General features: G+C 46.5%; 1 protein-coding gene across 2 annotated transcripts in view; it reads left to right on the plus strand.

Moving 5' to 3' along the window:
• Positions 1-18326, plus strand: part of LMNB1 (lamin B1) — a 53735-nt gene that overhangs the window by 22239 nt on the left and 13170 nt on the right. For both annotated transcript variants that reach the window (XM_053292232.1, XM_053292231.1), the window contains 4 exons: positions 12881-13037; positions 13966-14091; positions 14396-14566; positions 17716-17841. In XM_053292232.1, the coding sequence (XP_053148207.1) occupies positions 14017-14091; positions 14396-14566; positions 17716-17841 (372 nt within the window). In that variant the 5' untranslated portion in view covers positions 12881-13037; positions 13966-14016. The remainder of the gene's footprint in view (positions 1-12880; positions 13038-13965; positions 14092-14395; positions 14567-17715; positions 17842-18326) is intronic.

The raw sequence follows: 18326 nt of genomic DNA on the forward strand, positions 1-18326 counted from the left end.
GGGGGAAGGCAGGGAGCTCTGCCGCTCGTCCCCCTTGCGAAGGGAAGGGAAGGGCCGGGCCGGCCTGAGCAGGGGTCTTGAAGGCTTGAATGGGGCGGCCGCCAGCCGAGCGGGGGCATTAAAGAGGGCGGCAGGGGCTGGGAGATACCCTGCCGCCCGATTCAGAATTTGAACGGAGGGAACGCGAGAGGGGGAATGAAGCGGGCGGCAGGGAGGCATGCCGCCCGCTTACTCACATAAATACGGCGCCGTTCTTGGGAGGGTGAGTAAAGCCCCCCCCCCCCCGTACTCCTGTGGAACCCCCCACCCGAACCAAAACCACCCCGGGTCCGGACCGGTCTGGAGGCCTTTAGAATGGCCTCCGAACCGGTCCGTGCACATGACTAATTTCATTTGCTATGAATACTGCTTTAATAAAATTATTCTATGTGTAGGTTTTTCAGTAGTATGCACTTAGGCAAATCGGCAGTTGGGTTATTTCAAGTATAGATTGAACGTGATCCAGTATGCCATGTGCCAGTGGGATTGTATCAGTTGACCCTGTGGCATGGGTGCCCTGGCATTATGGCACCCTTGTATCAACAGAACACTTTAGAACTTGCCTGAATGACCAAGCCTTGATAGCCAGCCCAAACATTGTGATTGCCTTGACCTCTACCTTCATAAGGTCCGCGACCTTAGTTCTCCTTTGGTCAAAGTGTGGAGGTTGAAAGCGTGACCGGGACATGTCCATTTAAGGGTCCTTATCCATGTTGTAGCCAAGCAAAGGCCCCGATTATAAATTGTCATGCAACTGTGGGGATGATCCCCCACCCTCTTCTGAAGCTCATCTGCCCAAAAACTCTGACACACTTGCCAGGCTGAATGAAAATGTGAAGCATTGATTGTGATACAAAGTAGCCTTGGTAGTTCTTGTCCTGATAAGTCAGTTTCATTGGTCAGTAATGTTCTTTAAGTTGTTTAAGAACTATGAAAGAATTTGTACAGTTTATCATAATACTAAACATCCATAATAACTGGACACTGTATAGCATTGTTAAAAGGAATTGTCTGAAAGCTTAAAATCTGTTAGGTGGCATATATTCTGTTTCATTTATGGTGCATAAGGATCTTCAGCAGTATGATTGCAGTCTTGGAACCAACATCTGTGAAAACATTATTGGAGTATTTTAACTTAATTCAAATTATACATTGAAATATCTGTGAATAAGCATGCAGTGGAACTAGTAGACATTGTGTGAGGCAACTGTGGTGATAGTACAAAATCTTACATCTGAGGAATGTGAGGTGCTGGAGGATACTGGAATGGAATCTTACCAAAGGACTGGGAGGACTTCTTGAGAAATCACACAAAACAAGTTTACTTCATCTGCATTAAGAAGGCATAACCTCCTGTGGGTCATTGGACAGCATTCATCTAATCTTGATGTATGGTTGTGAGATGTGTTTTGAGACAGAGTGCTTTCTTGACAAATTGAACCATAGGAAAACTGACACAATGATATTCATCTTTTATTTACTAGCCGGCCTGCACAGAGCATCTGTGTGCTCTTTGGGGCTGGCTGTTCCCCGCTCCCTCTTGCCCCCCACTCCCACTCTCTCTCGCCCCCTCCCTCCCCTCTCTCTCACCCTCCTTGCCCCCTCCTGCCCCATTCTGTCTTGCTCTCCCTCTGAGCATTTTACCCACCCACACTGAGCATTTTACTGTGGCAGGTGGCCATTTTCGGCCGGACCTCACCGCCTCCACAGGCCCTCACTGGGCAGCGGGCGGCCAAAAAGGGCCCCGCCGTTCCTCTTCCCGGGCAGCGAACAGGGAAGTCTTGCCACCCATTTCCCTCCCCTCTTAGGCCTCCAACAGATGCCTCGCCTCTGGTCGGGCCCGCTGCCTGGCCTCCACGGCTGGGCCGCCGGCAACCAATCCTCCTGGGTGCGCCTCAGCCAATCAGGTGCCTCCGCCGCCCAGCCAATCAGCTGGGTGCTGGGATGCACATTCCAAGGCACACCCAGGAGAATTATATATATACTAGTATCTTTCAGCCCGTTGAAATAACGGGCGCTAGTAGCCTTCTCCCCACACCTTCCGCCCCAGTATCCGGGCTCCTCAGAAGCTGAGGAGAAGGTAGAGGAGGAGCAGGAGGTGCTTGAGCAGCTGGCCGCACAATATAGGTCTGAGGCGGTGGGAGATGGAGATGGCGGCTTGCGGGGATGAATGTGGGCTGCCGGCTGCTCTGGGCTTGGAGGCAGTTAATATTTTCCTCCTTCCCCTGTTCGTCGGTTTCTTCGGTTGCCTCCTTCCTCTGCACGGCGGCGCCTTGGCCAGCTTCCCCTGCCGGCTCCTTCCTCCGTCTGTTGGCGGCCACGGCCCCGTCCCCTTTCCCTGCTGCCTCCTCACCCTGTTCGGCAGCGGTGGCACCGCCACTGTCTCTCCTCCCCCGCGGTCAGGTTGGACCCACCGCCGCCGCCTTTCCCTGCCCCGCAGTTGGTCCGAACCTGCTGCCGCCTCCTCTGTCCCTTTCGGCAGCAGGGCCGCTGCCGCCTCTGCCCTCCCCGTAGGCCGCCTTCGGCCCACCGCTTCTCCTCCTCCAACATGGCCGCCCGTGTCCCTGTGGCCCGTGTCCCTGTGGCTGTATCTTTCTTGGACGTTCTGGGCATGCGCTCTGCGCATGTCCAGAACAGCCGAGAAAGACACGGGCAGGGGGATGGGATTACAACCAAGCTCTTTATTATAGGGGATATATATAGAGAGAGAGATCATATTTCTAAACCACCTGACATGTGCATCCCTAGGTGGTGTGTATAAGTTATAAACACGAGATAAAATGATAAAAACATTATATAATTAATTAAAAGCCTGAGAAAACAGGTGCGTCTTAAGGGGTCTTTTTAAAAACAGTGAATGATGGAGAAATTCTGATTCTTTGATGTGGTCTCTGTCTTTTACACCAATGGTCTATGCGCCTGCACAGAAACCTTGTTGGAACCTAACAAGCTCAATTTTCCTGCTTCGGGCGGGAACCTCGCCCCCAGTCGCTATATGTGGCTGCGCCACTCCACCTCCCCTCAGTCTTGGTCATCCGCTCTTCAGAAGACGTGGAATCTGTAGCTCGGCAACGAGTAAGACGGTTACCATGGCCTCTTGTTGTTTTTCTCCCTACTTCTTTCTCTTTTCTTTCTTTATTTCGCACAGCAGCATTTTTTTTTCTTAGCATTTTTATTTCAATGGTTCCCCCCACTTATCTCTGTGGCTCCAGTCCCGGCTGGGATGGAGCTTGGTGGCCAGCCTGCGGTGTTTATGCCAGGCATCAATAGTTTCAAGAAATATGTCCGATGAGGAGCCTTATTCACCGGACAAGCATGCCGGGAACGCATTGTGGCTGCCTCAACGTCGTTCGTCCCCTTTGCAGTGCCCAGAGCGTCTCCCTCCTAGGAATCAGAGCACGCATTGGGACTCAGAAGAACGCTCCTCCGAATACAGGCCCGGTCGGGACTGGGACCATTGTGAGCCTGTTTATGCGGATCAGTACCGTAAAACTACACAATGCTCCCCCTTTGAGGATGAGCCCTCTTATGGTGCTTGGCGCTGGGACGCGGGTGCTTATAGACATTACCACACGGACTAACATTCAGACTGTTATGGGAAACTCCGATATGAGGCTCGTTACTGAGAGTAGTCTCCTTATGAGAAAGCTGGGACTGTTCGCGATTGGCGTGAGCCCCCTTCACATTCTGAGGGAAGGCCTTGCTCTCCTCAGGGTTGCCTTTGAGATCGTCCTGAGAGGCGCAGTTCGCCCTCTGAATCTCCAGTTCGACAACAGGCTTTGAAACTTACTCAGGCACTACAAGCAGAGCCTGATGGCTCAGTACCAGGCAATGTGGGAAACAAAGCGGGTTCCCCTATTTTGCTGCATTTGGCCCAGGACTCCTTAGTGCCTCCCAAGTCGGACATTGAGAGTGAACCTAGTTCTCGGGGCTCAGATGCTGTTTCCCTGGGTTCTTCCCCTCTGGACATTCAATCAGACTCTAAGCCCATTATCTCCATCCATCCAGAGGACCTTAAACAGTAGGCCTATGTGGCCCGCATGGCCTCTGCCCTGGGCGTGAGCCTCGGTAAACAGCAGAAAGGGGAATTGGACTCCTTGATCTGGTACGGGGTCCGTTGATATCCATTAGAATGGGTTCTGCACCTGCGCTGAAGCCTCTTGGTGTCGAGTTCTTAGAGCTCCTTCCAGGCGCCTGCGCCCCGCCCCACGTGGCTATTTAAGGTGGGAGGAGTGCAGGCAGCTCAGTTCCTTTGCGACCGCCGTAGAGATCACTCGGTCTCTGCGGCTCCTTCGTGTTTCCTTGGCATTGATTTGATCGTTCTACTGGACTTTGACTATGGACTATTTTCTGGCTACGCTTTACTCTTAACCCACTAACGTGACGTAAGATCGGACTGCTTCTGGAACTGACTACGAACTACGTTCTGTTTCCTGACTACGCGTTATTCTTAATCCTCGGACTGTGAGTAATGGATACCCCTAAAGGCAGCAAAAACTTTAAACGCTGCACTAAGTGCAATGCAAAGCTGCCGTCTCAGGACCGCCATAATCTCTGCTTACTCTGCTTAGGGGAGGCTCATATGACCAGTGCCTGTTCCATTTGCAAGTCATTCTCAAAGCAGACGAGGAGAAATAGGGAGCTCCACCTCCGGGCTTCGTTGTACGAAGACATACTTTCGGGTCCCTCCTCAGCGCCAAAATCACCTCAGGCGCATGGCTCGAAGGACCTGAGAGCATCTCAGTCTAAAACTTCGATGCCAGACGTTAAGGCCCCTAAACCCTCAAAGAGGCCGGGCGACAAAATGGCAGCCCCGACTCTTCCCACCAAAAAGAAGAAGCAGCGGGGGAAATCGAAGTCGACTCCTTCACTGAGATTGGCTCAGGAGATCGAAGTACCGTCAACATCAAAAACGCTCGATGCCAGTGTAAGCTCCTCGATGCCGGGCTCACCGCCTCGCCAGGTATCGACAGAGCAATCAGCTTCAGGGGAATCCCGTCCGCTGCCTTCGGTCTCGATATCGATTGCCGAACCGCTCCCGATATCGATTGAATCAGGGGAAGCGACGATAACAACTTCCTCGATGCCGACTACTTCAGTACCGACCATCACGGCATCGAAGACTTGGGAGGAGTTGACATCGACCGCGATTCTTGCTTCGACATCGACATTAGCTTCGACGTCGATGGCTACATCGGTAGCACTCCGCTCGGCACCGATCGTCTCTATACCGACGTCTCAAAACCTAATATCGACGCCGACACTGCTGTCGATCTCGAGAACTAAGGACTTGGTACCGGCCCCGACACCCATTCGTTCCCCTTCTGTTTCGAATGATGGGATCCAGGTGTCTACTCTGCACACCCCAGCCAACATCACGTCGGTTACCCCCAGGTTCCGAGCGCCTATGACATACGCAATGAAAGATGATGACGATCCACAATTGGGGACCGCTCCACCCATTGATCCACTCTTGAAGATGTTGGACTCCACCACTGCAACGCCATCAGCCTTTCAAGGGTTTCAAGATCAGGCCAGAGATGCGGCGACAGCGGCTCCACACCTACTTAGGGCCACACACCTGGAGTTGTCGACGCCTTGGCATACCTGTGGCTTCAGTCACCAAGTATCCCCATCGCGTGAAACAGCATTGCCAGGTACAGTTTCACCCAGAGCTGCCTGTGACTATGATGAAGAGAGCATGGCGCACAAGGCGCCCTCCAACAGTGCTGTTGGTACAACGACTTTTGGGTCTGATGGCGTCATGCAAGTCCACCGTAACGTACACACGTCTAAAAATGAGGAAACTACAACTGTGGTTCCTGTCTTCCTTCAGTCCACTGCGGGACACTCCCGTGAAACTCCTTCAAATACCGTCACCAATCCTACGTTCACTGACATGGTGGACGCAGAGGTCCAACCTGCTCAAGGGAGTACCCTTTCAGGCACAAGCCCCATCGGTTTGGGTTACAACGGATGTCTCCCTCAGAGGATGGGGTGGTCACTGCAATGCAGCCACAACTCAGGGTCTCTGGACTCGCAACCAAAGTTTACTGCACATAAACTTTCTAGAACTGTTAGCACTTTTTCAAGCAATGAAGGCTTTTCTGCCCATGCTGAGGGGCCGGGTGATTCAGTTGCAACTGGACAATACTACAGCAATTGCTTACCTGAACAGACAAGGGGGCACTGTGTCCAGGTCGCTATGTGCACTGAGCATACAGCTCTGGCACTGGTGCATCAAGCACAGTATAACACCAGTGGCGTTGCACATCAAGGGTACGGACAACACGCTGGCGGATGGGCTCAGCCGCTCATTCTCGATGGACCGACAGGAATGGGAGCTGAACGACCGCTACCTGCGGCCAATCTTCAATCTCTGGGGTCGACCTCAGATAGACCTGTTCGCTACGGCTCACAATGCGAAATGCACGCTTTTTTGCTCCAGGGCCGGTCACGACCCACAATCACTGGGGGATGCGTTCCAACAGGACTGGTCGCGCCACTATACTTACATGTTCCCCCCTTTACCGCTGGTGAGCAGGGTAGTGGCTCGGTTATTGACTGCCCCAACCAATTGCATCTTAATCACACTGTGGTGGCCACGCCAAGTGTGGTTTCCACATCTACTCAAACTAACATCACAGACTTACCAGAGACTACCGGACCGTGCAGATCTGTTGATTCAGGAGGCGGGCAAAGTATTGCATCCAGGAGTCCTCACACTTCAACTGACAGCATGGAAGATCGGCTGTTAAAGAAGATCTTATTTAACAAAAGGAAGCCATCTACGAGGCGTAACTATGCCAGTAAATGGCAATGGTTTGCACAGTATGCAAAGGTTCATGGCTTCCGGCCCAAGCAGGCCTCATTGCAGGAGGTCCTGCTCTATTTGACGAACCTGAAGACATCCAAGTTGTCCAGTGTTTCAATAAGAGTACACCTAGCGGCTCTATCAGCGCGACATCCGGGATGGGATGGGAAAACAGTATTCTCCCACCCCTCGTGCAAGAGTTTTTTGAAGGGCCTTTCAAACCTTTATCCTCCGGTACGCAAGCTCGTGGAACCTTGGAGCATCTCCCTGGTCCTCTCTGCTCTGATGGGTCCACCGTTCGAACCGATAGCCTCTGCAACGCTTAAACATGTCTCTTTAAAGGCGGCCTTTCTGATAGCTATCACAACGGCTCGTAGCGTGAGTGAGCTCACTGCGCTCCGTATGGACGTGCCCTACGAGCAATTCTACCCGGACAAGGTCCTCCTCCGTCCGGACATCACCTTTGTTCCCAAAGTGGTTTCGGACTTTCATGTCAATCAGGACATAGTGTTACCTACCTTCTTTAAATCACCCTCCACGCCTTTGGAGAAGGTCCTCCATTCATTGGATGTGTGCAGGGCGTTGCTGTATTATCTTTCAAGAACAAAAGACTTTAGAAAGACAAAGATACTCCTTATTTCATATGAAGGCTCGACTAGAGGCCAGGGTCTGTCAAGGCAACGCCTGTCTTCTTGGCTCGTAGAGACTATTCGCCTAACGTATACGTTACAAGACAAAGTGCCTCCGGAATCCCTCAAAGGACATTCCACAAGAGCGTTTGGTGCTTCGGTGGCCTTCCTATCGGGCGTCTCCTTCCTGGACATCTGTAAGGTGGCCACCTGGTCTTCAGGAGAACCATTTGTAAAGCACTACGCTATAGACCTACGCTCTGCAGCAGAGGCAAACTTTGGGAGAAGTGTTCTTAAAAGGGTGTTGCAATAAACCACTGCTCCCTCCTCCTGTTGGAGCTAACTAAACACCCATTCTAATGGATTCAATGGACCCCTTACCAGATAAACAGGTTGCTCACCTGTAACTTTTGATCTGGTAGGGATCCGTTGATATCCATTAGACCCTCCCTACCTCCCCTCTGCAGTGGATCGTGGGTCTATCCAGTAGAACATACCATCTATTTGACTGCTTCGGCGGTCTCCAAGGAACTGAGCTGCCTGCACTCCTCCAGCCTTCAATAGCCACGTGGGGCGGGGCACAGGTGCCTGGAAGGAGCTCTAAGAACTCGACACCAAGAGGCTTCAGCGCAGGCGCAGAACCCATTCTAATGGATATCAACGGATCCCTACCAGATCAAAAGTTACAGGTGAGCAACCTGTTTTTCAGCCTTATTGATGTGGAGAGAGAGCAAGTGCTCCACCCGGACGTTCCGTCCCTGCACCTGACAGCTTGGAAGATCCTACCGACTTCCCAGTGAGGCTCAGAGACATTCTGTTTGCAGTCAGAAAGCTGTCAATGCAGAAGTCATATGAACACAAGTGGACCCGTTTCTGTTCCTTTGCTTCTTGGCATGGGTTTAATGTGCTTAACCTGTCTGTACAAGATATTTGTACTTATTTGCTATCCCTGAAAGAGTCTGGTCTGAAGCTCTGCTCTCTCAGGGTACATTTGGTGGCCATTGTGGCGCATCCCCCACCCCCGGTTTCCTGCTTTAAAGACTCATTAGTTAAAAGTTTCCTGAAAGGATTGTCGCATGTTTTCCCGGATGACCCTGTTACGTCACTGGCCTGAGACCTGTCAGTGGTTTTGGCCGGATTGCTATGGCCTCCCTTTGAGCCTTTGGCCTCAATTGACCCCTGACATGGAAAGTTACCTTCTTGGTGGCCATCACCTCCGCTAGGAGGGTGAGTTAATTACGGGCCCTGAGGGTTGATCCGCTATACCTACATACAGTTTCACAAGGACAAGGTGGTACTCCGAATGATTCCTTCCAAAGGTGGTTTCCATACTCATTTTGTTCCTTGCCATTCACTTTCCCTGTGATTTTCCAGAACTCTTCCTCTGATGCAGAGCGCAGGTTGCATTGGACATCAGGAGGGCATTATCTTCCTATGTCCAGAGGTCAGCAGAATGGAGGAAAACCCTTTCTCTGTTCATTCCTTATATATGGACCGTGTGAAGGTCTACAAGTTTCTGCTCAGTCCATGTCTCGGTGGATAGTTTCAACAATTGAACTTTGCTACAAATTAGCACATAAACTGTTGCCTGCGACCATTAAGATGCGGTCGGTTAGGTCCATGGTGACCTCTTTCGCCTTTGATCGTGCAGTCCCTTTGGACACTATCTGTCAGGTGGCTACTTGGGCTTCGCCCCACTCCTTTATCCGTCATCATGCTATTGATGCCAAGGCACGGAATGATGCTATGTTTAGCAGGAGTGTCCTGCAGTCCATTTTCAGTTGATGTACTTGTTTCTGAAATAAATACTTCTGGCAGATTACATATTGTTTCAGCTTGTTCCCTTCTCCTTGGGTGCTAGCTTGTTATGCGCCCATTGGTGTAAAACACAGACCACGTTAATGAACTGCAGGTTGCTTACCTATAACTTTGGTTCTTCTAGTGGTCATCTGTCCTCTTACACATCCTCCTGTCCTCCCCGCTAGGCCTACTGAAGCCAGACTCTGTGACTGAGGGGATGTGGAGTGGCACAGCCGTATATAGCGGCTGGGGGTGGGGTTCCCGCCCAAAGCAGGAGAATTGGGCTTGTTAGGTTCCGACAAGGTCTCTGCGCAGGCGCGTAACCCACTGGTGTAAAAGGACAGATGACCACTAGAAGAACCAAAGTTACAGGTAAGCAACCTGTAGTCTTAACAGATAGTGCATTCCAGAGCCCCCAGGCAGCCACAGAGAAGGCCCAGTTCTGAGTAGCCACCAAACAAGCTGCTGGCGGTAGTCTTAATCAGATCTCCCCAGATTATCTTAATAGGCAGAAGGGTTCATGAAAAAGGAAGCACTCTCTTAAATACCCTGGGCTCATGCCGTCCACCTGCTGCCTTGGAACATGGTTTCAAAGAAGTTTGCATTTGGATCATTGATGCAATTCATATATATCTATTTATATGTATATACCTGTGTATTCATTTGTTTGTTAACCCACTTTAAAACATTGGTTGAAAAGCTGGCTATCAATCAGAAACATGTCTGCTTTGTTCAAAACTGAGACAAACCAAAGGTATATAAAGTCACAATTCAAGTTGGAATCCAGTCACTTATGGCCTCTGAAATGAGGCTTTGCTCACCTGGCTTTTTGTAAGCCTTGAATCTTATGAAGGCCTATCTCAGTTCTCCAGTGTGGAAAGCATTATCTGTCTGAGTTGTTTGGTTGTTTATGGTGTTGCCATTTTGGAAGCTTTGTTGTGAGCAGAGATGTGGATTTTCTGGAAAACGTTGAATAGGAAAACAGTGTGGAGAAAAATCTGTAAAAGGACCCCATGCAAATCTTTTATTTGCATAATCCCCCCCTCCAAGTTTACTATATCTGATTTGGCATGTTGTATGATTTATAAAGAAACGACCACTAGGGGTGTGCACAAACCATTCAGAGCTGACCTGGTCGAGCCGAGCCTGGTTCAGGCACACCTGTTGGGCATCAAATGGGCAGCAACAAGAGAGGTAGTTTAACTGCTGGTGCCACTGCTGCACCCCTTCCCGCACAGCCCATAGCGAATTGTGCACGACAATGCCTCCTTTACAAAGCCGCACATGCAATGGTGTGGTTCTGGCTTCTGTGGAACCATTGCCGCCATGTGGGCAGCTTTGTAAAGGAAGCATTGCGTCGTGTACTTGTCTATGGGCTGCAGCCACCCCTTACAGCCTGGCAGGACCCCTACCCCTTTACTCATAACCCATGTAAAGGGGAATCCATTTACAAGTATGGCCCATCTTGACTAATCAGTTTGGCAACACATGGTTTGGTTCAAATTTGATTAGAATTTGAACGGAGCCACGCGTTTTGTTTTGTACACACACCACCACCACATTAATGTATCATGCTAAGAGGCTGTTCTCACGGGCAACCAAGCCCGGGTTCAGGCAGCCCGCGAGAACTGGCAGTGCTCTTAACCTGGGTTAGCAGAACAAGCACCCTGTTAACCCAGGCTCTGGGGTTGTGTGTGTTGTAACCTGCGCCAGTCTCCCGGAGAAATCCCACAGTGCTCATTGCATAGTGTGTTGTGGGATTCCCCTGGCCTTCAGAACACTGCATTGGCTGCCACTGTGGCAATCATGGGTGTGGTGGCGCAGCTGGGGCCAGTCCAGATAATCTGCAGGGAAGGTATGCTTAACCCTATGCTTAACCCTGCCTCGCGCACGTTTTTGTCAAATAGCCCTGTACTGTAGTTGAACCAAAATACTAGATTTGGTGGGGAGGAGGTGGGTGGGTGGAGAAGCAGTGTGTCCTGTTGTATACTGAAAGAAGCGCAAAGCATTACAGGCAGAACTCATTATACACAGAGTTGCTATTCATGGTTTCTTGTACCTGTGGGTGTCACATAGACACCCGACCTTACCCGCGGATATGAAAGAGCCAAAACCCACATATCTTCGGTTCTTAGCCGTTTGGAAATGACAGTGGAGGTTATTTCCAGCCACCATTTTGTCTGCAGAAGCCATTTTGTGGCTCATTTCATTAAAAAAGAAAGAAACCTAACTTTGGGGGACCTTTTAGGGGGCATTGCTGGATGCCAGGATACCCATGAAGTACAGCAGAGCACTTTGGCCCATTTTTGTCATTTGGGGGTGATTTGGGGTGGGCTTATTTAGTCTGGGAACCTAACCATCGTGTTCCTATAGATAGGTTTTCTTAACCTTGCGCCCCCAGATGTTGGACTACAACTCCCAAGCAAAAGCCATTGCAGCTGAGGATTCTGGAAGTTGTAGTCCAACAACATCTGGGGGCCCAAGGTTAAGAAACCCTGCTATAGACTCAGTGCCTCATTATCTGCAGGAGCAGAACCACCGCAGATAATGAGGTCCACTTGTATGTGGAAATGAATTCTTAAAATGGAAAATGAATTTTCCATGACAAAAATTAAGTATGGGAAAACTTTCTGGAAAATTTTGAACCTCACATATCTGCTTATAAAACCTCTGTGCCTAAAAGGTGCTGGTAATATATATATATTTTTTTAATGGATAGGCTCTGTATTTGTGAATACCAAAATCTAACCCCTCATATAAAGGTGCCTCTATGCTGTGGGAGCATATAGAGGCCTTGATATGGTGCAGAACAGTTTTCATTAAAAGGAGAGGGGTAGCGATAAGATATAGAAAGTTACAAAATGTGCTTGATAGTGCAGGGCCGTGCCAGAGGGGTGCCAGAACAAGATCTTCCATGGCTGGATTTTGCTTGGCTTGCATAGCTCCTTGCCGTTCCCTGTGACTAGTAAAGCTATACTAGATTTTACCAATTTGTTCAACTTGCGTAATTCATACAGATTAGAGAATCCAGGTTGTGTGTGTTTTTGTATTTGAAAACTTTATTCGGCATCAAGCAAACATAGCCCTACTCTCAACGCGTCACTCGTTTTTTTTATCAAGGTAAACAAGCCTAGCCCATCTGCATAGTTCTAAAAAGATCAGATGAAGAATTTCTTGCATTTAATTGGTGTTTGCTTTCTGCTTTACTCTTAATTTTTGAATAACTTGTATATGATGCCAAGGAAGTTGAGTATGCACCTTAAGTTCTGTACTTGCCAAAAGCCCTTTAGCAAGTTACTGTTGCACTTTAGTTTTTCTCTATAAAGTGAAGCCTATACTTAATCTCAGCGTCTCTGTGATCTTAATTATCATTTGTATATTATTGTTTGGGCAAACTGTGTATTGAAACAGTTCAGAAGAAAATGAATGACTTTATTTAATGACGATATCTGGCAACATAATCTTTCACTCCTTGAAAACTAGCTTTGTCTATATTATGATTAAATATGAGGATGTAATGCCACAGTTTCCATCATAATTCAAGGAAAATATTTTCTTGTATTTGCACCCGATCTTGATTTTTCTGATTTTGTTTTAGCTATGCAAAAAAAGAATCTGATCTGAATATAGCCTTGTCTAAACTTCGAGAGTTTGAATCTGCTCTAAATGCTAAAGAAGCGGCACTTGCCACAGCACTTGGTGATAAGAAAAGTCTCGAAGGGCAGCTAGAGGATCTGAAAGATCAGATTGCTCAGGTAAGACATCAGCAGTCCTTTTGAGAGGACTGTAGCGGGGAGAGCTGGTCTTGTGGTAGCAAGCATGAATTGTCCCCTTAGCCAAGCAGGGTCCACCCTGATTGCATTGGAATGGGAGACTACATGTCTGAGCACTGTAAGAAATTACCCTAAGGGGATGGGGCCGCTCTAGGAAGAGCACCTACATGCTTGCATGCATAAGGTTGCTTGTACCCCCTGCTGGCATTTCCAAGAGAGGACCGAGAGAGACTCCTGCCTGCAACCTTGGAGAAGCCATTAAAGACTATTCACAGGGGTAGACAATTCTGGAATGCCTGGAAATTTAAGCATGGTGCCTGAGCCGGATGATGGATGAACATGACCAAGACAAAGGAGCAGCCCACCCCTTCCTTGTTGGCTCACATCTCTTGGTTGCATCTGTCTGGCTCAGGCAGGCGAGGGACCAAATGCAACCAGGAGGAGTGGGTAGCAAGCTGTCTCAGCTTTACTTGCTCACTTACCTTCCTGGTCATGTCACTCCATTGCTTGCCTAAGCTAGAAAGACATAGCCAGCAGAAGTGGGCAATCAAGACAGGGAGTCTGCCCAGCTCCAGAATGGAGGGCATTGTTGGGAGCTGGAGGTGAGTCTGTGCCACCCATGGAGCAGCCAAACCTAAATCTTTGGCTTGGCTGATAGAGCAAAAGAGACCTTATAGTGGACTGAGCTAACTAAAGTCAAACTAGATACGTTTTGAAATTATAGAATTTTATAATATATTTGAGTCATTGTGGATCAGTAAATCAACACTGCATAAGGAAGTGTGACTGTACTTAAGGGTATGAAATGTTCTTTAGCTTCTATTTTGCCAGCTGCAGTATATATCTATCTAATGGTAAATTTATGTCTGAGTTGCACTTTAAAAATTGTTTTATTCTGTTGCTTTTTAAGCTTGAAGCTGCTCTAGCAGCTGCTAAGAAACAGCTCATAGATGAAACATTAATGAAGGTGGATCTTGAAAATCGTTGTCAGAGTTTGATTGAAGACTTGGAATTCCGAAAAAATATGTATGAAGAGGTAATACGGTTGATATCTCAGAAAAACCTTTATAGTAATGTAGTAAGCATCCACTTAAGTGGTGTATCATGAACTTGTTCTTGAAATGTTACTACTTGACAATAGGCTTATCAAGATTCTGTCAAAGTTGAACAACAATAAATTGGGGAAGGGATGCTTTTCCTTCTACTCAGCTCAAAGGAGTCTTGGGAGTCCATCTTAAAACTTAGTGGATCATTTCTTCTTAGCAGGACAAGTTGTCTCATGTGTGAGAGAGATTGCTTGGTGAAATTGTTTTACCAAATCTTTTCTTCCTTCATTCCAGGAAATCAATGAGACAAGACGAAAGCATGAGACTCGCCTAGTAGAAGTGGATTCTGGGCGTCAAATAGAATATGAACATAAACTGGCCCAAGCACTTCAGGAAATGAGAGAGTTGCATGATACACAAGTGAAGTTGTATAAGGAAGAACTTGAAGAGACTTACCATGCCAAAGTATTGATACTTGCTCTTGAATACTTTAAAAGTCTAATAATTGTTGGCAAACTTTGTAGTGTAATTGAGATGCATCTAAATGTCAAATCTAAAGTTTGTTTAGATTATAGTCCATTTAGAGGTTGGGATAGGTGTCCATGGGTTAAAATACAATATCATAGCGCAGAAGGCAATCTGATGCCTCTGGTGTTCGGGCAATTTCCTTTCTGTTCAACTAGAAGCTGTTTGTTAGTTAATAAGTGTTGCATCACTTCATCTGCTATTATTCCAGTTAATTTGAACATGGTTGGCTGGCAGGTTATTGGTCTATAATTACTTGGGACTGCACCTTTTGCTGGGTCTTTCATGATGAGATGAGTTTTCCCAGTTGATAGCCATTGTTCAGTATCACATCCTTGCAAAATGTGATTGAACTGTTTTGATAGTTGTTTATGAAGGCTTGTTAGATGTTTAAGCTAAAAGCCATGCAGTTAATCGTCGCCTGGTGCAGTCCAAGTTTTAATTTTCTTTGCTCTTTCACATTAATTCTGGTGTTGTTATTAGATTTTGCATTTGTTGGTTACATTTTTCAGCCTCTTTCACCCAGCCTGCTTTTTTATTATAATCTTCTTCTTTTTTTTATTATAATCTTATTATTTATTTTTTTATTCGATTTCTAAACCGCCCTTCCAAAAATGGCTCAGGGCGGTTTACACAGAGAAATAACAAATAAATAAGATGGATCCCTGTCCCCAAAGGGCTCACGATCTAAAAGAAACATAAGAGAGACACCAGCAACAGTCACTGGAGGTACTGTGCTGTGGCTGGATTGGGCCAGTTACTCTCCCCCTGCTAAATAAAGAGAATCACCACGTTAAAAGGTGCCTCTTTGCCAAGTTAGCAGGGAAATACACTACCAATCACTAGATTAGGGTTCAGTCCACTATAGCAAATAAGAACAGCCCTGCTGGATCAGGCCCAAGGCCTATCTGGTTTCCCACAGTGACCCACCAGATGGCTCTGAGAAACCCACAGGCAAGTGATGAGAACTGTTCTCTCTCCTGCTGTTTCCCTGCAACTGATATTTAGAGGCATCTTGCTTCTGAGGTGGGAGATGGCCTATAACCATTAGAGTAGTAGCCTTTGATAGACCTGTCCTCCATGAATTTGTCTAAGCGTTTTAAAGCCATACAAATAAGTGGCCATCACCACATCCTGTGGAGGAGAATTCCGTATTATTATTATTATTATTTATATATATATATATATATATATATATATATATATATATATATATATATTTTTTTTTTTTCATGTGAAAAAGTACTTCCTTTTGTTGGTTCTGGCAGTCAGTTTCAGGGGATGACCCCTGGACCCAAAGTAAGAGAAAGAAAATTTTCTCTCTATCCACCCTTTCTACTTCATGCATAATTTTATACACCTCTTTCATATGTCCCAGTAGTTGCCTCTTTTTCAAACCCCTACTAACTTGGCAAAGAAGCACCTTTTAATGTGGTGATTCTCTTTATGTAGCAGGGGGAAAGTAACTGGCCCTATCCAACCCCAGCACAGTACTTCCAGTGACTGTTGCTGGTGTCTATCTCATGTTTCTTTTTAGATTGTGAGCCCTTTGGGGACAGGGAGCCATCTTATTTGTTTGTTGTTTCTCTGTGTAAACCGCCCTGAGCCATTTTTGGAAGGCCAGTATAGAAATCAAATTATTAATAATAATAATATAAAAGCCCCAGATGCTGTAACCTTGTCTCAAAAGGTCCTTGATGATCTTGGTTGCTCTCTTCTGCATCCAGAGGGGTGGCTGAACTGGAAGGTTTTACATTGCCCTCCTTAAGATACAGCAACCAAAACACCACCATAGATTTGTATAAGGGCATTATAATACTAGCGGTTTTTTATTTTCAGTCCCTTTCCTAATGATCCCTGCTGCCACACACAGAGTCAATACTTTCAACGAGCTGTCCACCAAGACCCCAAGATCTCTCTCCTGGTCAGTCACAGACAGCAAAGACCCCATCACTGTATATATGACGTTGGGGTTTTATGGCTCAATATGCATTACTTTACACTTGCCTACACTGAACTGCATCTTATTTTTATTGTATTTATTTTTCACATTTATATCCTGCTTTTCATCCAAAGAACTCGGAGCAGTGTACATGGTTATGTTTATCCTCACCCTGTGAGGTAGATGACTGGCCCAGAGTCACTCAGTGAGTTTCATAGTTGAATGGGGATTTGAACGCTGGTCTTCCTAGTCCTAGTCCAACACTCTAGCCACTATGCTATGCCATTTTGTCACCCAGCTTGGAGAGATAATTTTGGAGCTCCTCACAATCTGTTTTGGATGTCACTACCCTAAATAGTTTATAATGTTATAATGTTTATAATATTATAGTGAAAGAAAGGTGTAGCCAAAATTTTAAAGATACTTTGGCTAGTATTAAAAGTTGGTGGGCCTTTTACTACTTAAGCAAGGTGTTTAAAGACACATGCTCTTTAAATCCTTCCTAGTGAGTGTTATGACATTGAATGTTGCCTGCCCCAGAAGGTATTTTTAAAGAAAATAACGGTTTAGATGTCTGTGTGTAAATGTGCATTTGACTGTGTTGGAAAATATTTATAAAAAGCTGAAATTGTAGTACAGTAGAGCTGTATCTCAAAAGGAGTAATTCAAAATGTTATGCACCAACTCAGTTTCTTCACTTCACAGGTAACTTAGTATGAGCCTATTGATGTTGATCTTGACTTTGATCAGTCATATCTGTGCTGACGGTTACTAATTAGCTATCTTATATGTTCACTTGGTTATAATTTCTAGTGAACTCTGGGCTTCACTGAGTCTTATTGGCAGTCTTTTGCTTATTCAACGTTCCCATTTCAAGTTCAGTTTTAGATGATAGGAGGAAGCTTGCAGTGAGCACAATATATTGTTGGAAATGAAAGAATCAGCATTTTCTGTAGCTGGAGGATTATGTTCAGGGCAAGTTAGTTGGTTTCCTTGCTGTTTGTTGTAAAAGCCTGTGTGATAGATTTCCTGTATTATGCAAACTTTTGTACCTGTCTTAATGTTGCATATCTTTAAAGTAGAAGTGCTTGCTTATGTACTTGTTGGCAAATCAAATGTGTCATGTCCTTTGCTTGCTTTCCTGTAGCTTGAAAATGCAAGACTTTCCTCTGAAATGTCCAGTTCTGCGGCCAACACAGTAAGAGAAGAACTCATGGAAAGTCGCATGCGCATTGACAGCCTCTCTTCCCAGCTGGCTAATTTGCAGAAAGAGGTAAGCAATTTACACATTTCACTTAAAAGATTATAGTCCTTCTCTCTTCATTACATAATTGCATTCGTGAACTAGTTTGTTCTTCAAAGACTTTGAATTTGTCTTCACTTAAGATCATTGTGTCTGGTATAGGCCAGGACAGTTCTCTTCCTTAACCTCCTGAAGTCTGTTCTAACTCCTGTCCAGCTGTTATGTATAAAATTACATTACCAGCATTAGTTCCAGCACTACTACATTGGCCCTGTTCAGACATTACACTGTGCATGCATCCATATGTCTGTACAAATGTACAGAGGTGTGAATAACTGTATACTCGGACACTTTAAAAATGAAACTGGGTAGAGGCCCTCTCAAACACAATGTATAGCTAGGAAATCTACTGTACGTTCATTGAGTTTAATATCTGAATAGCTGTATGTGTGTACAGATCTGTACATGTGCATACAGTACACAGATTTTACTTGTGTTGAACATAGTATGTGAAT

Source organism: Hemicordylus capensis, chromosome 2 (genome assembly GCF_027244095.1).
Source record: "Hemicordylus capensis ecotype Gifberg chromosome 2, rHemCap1.1.pri, whole genome shotgun sequence".
Lineage (NCBI taxonomy): Eukaryota > Metazoa > Chordata > Lepidosauria > Squamata > Cordylidae > Hemicordylus > Hemicordylus capensis.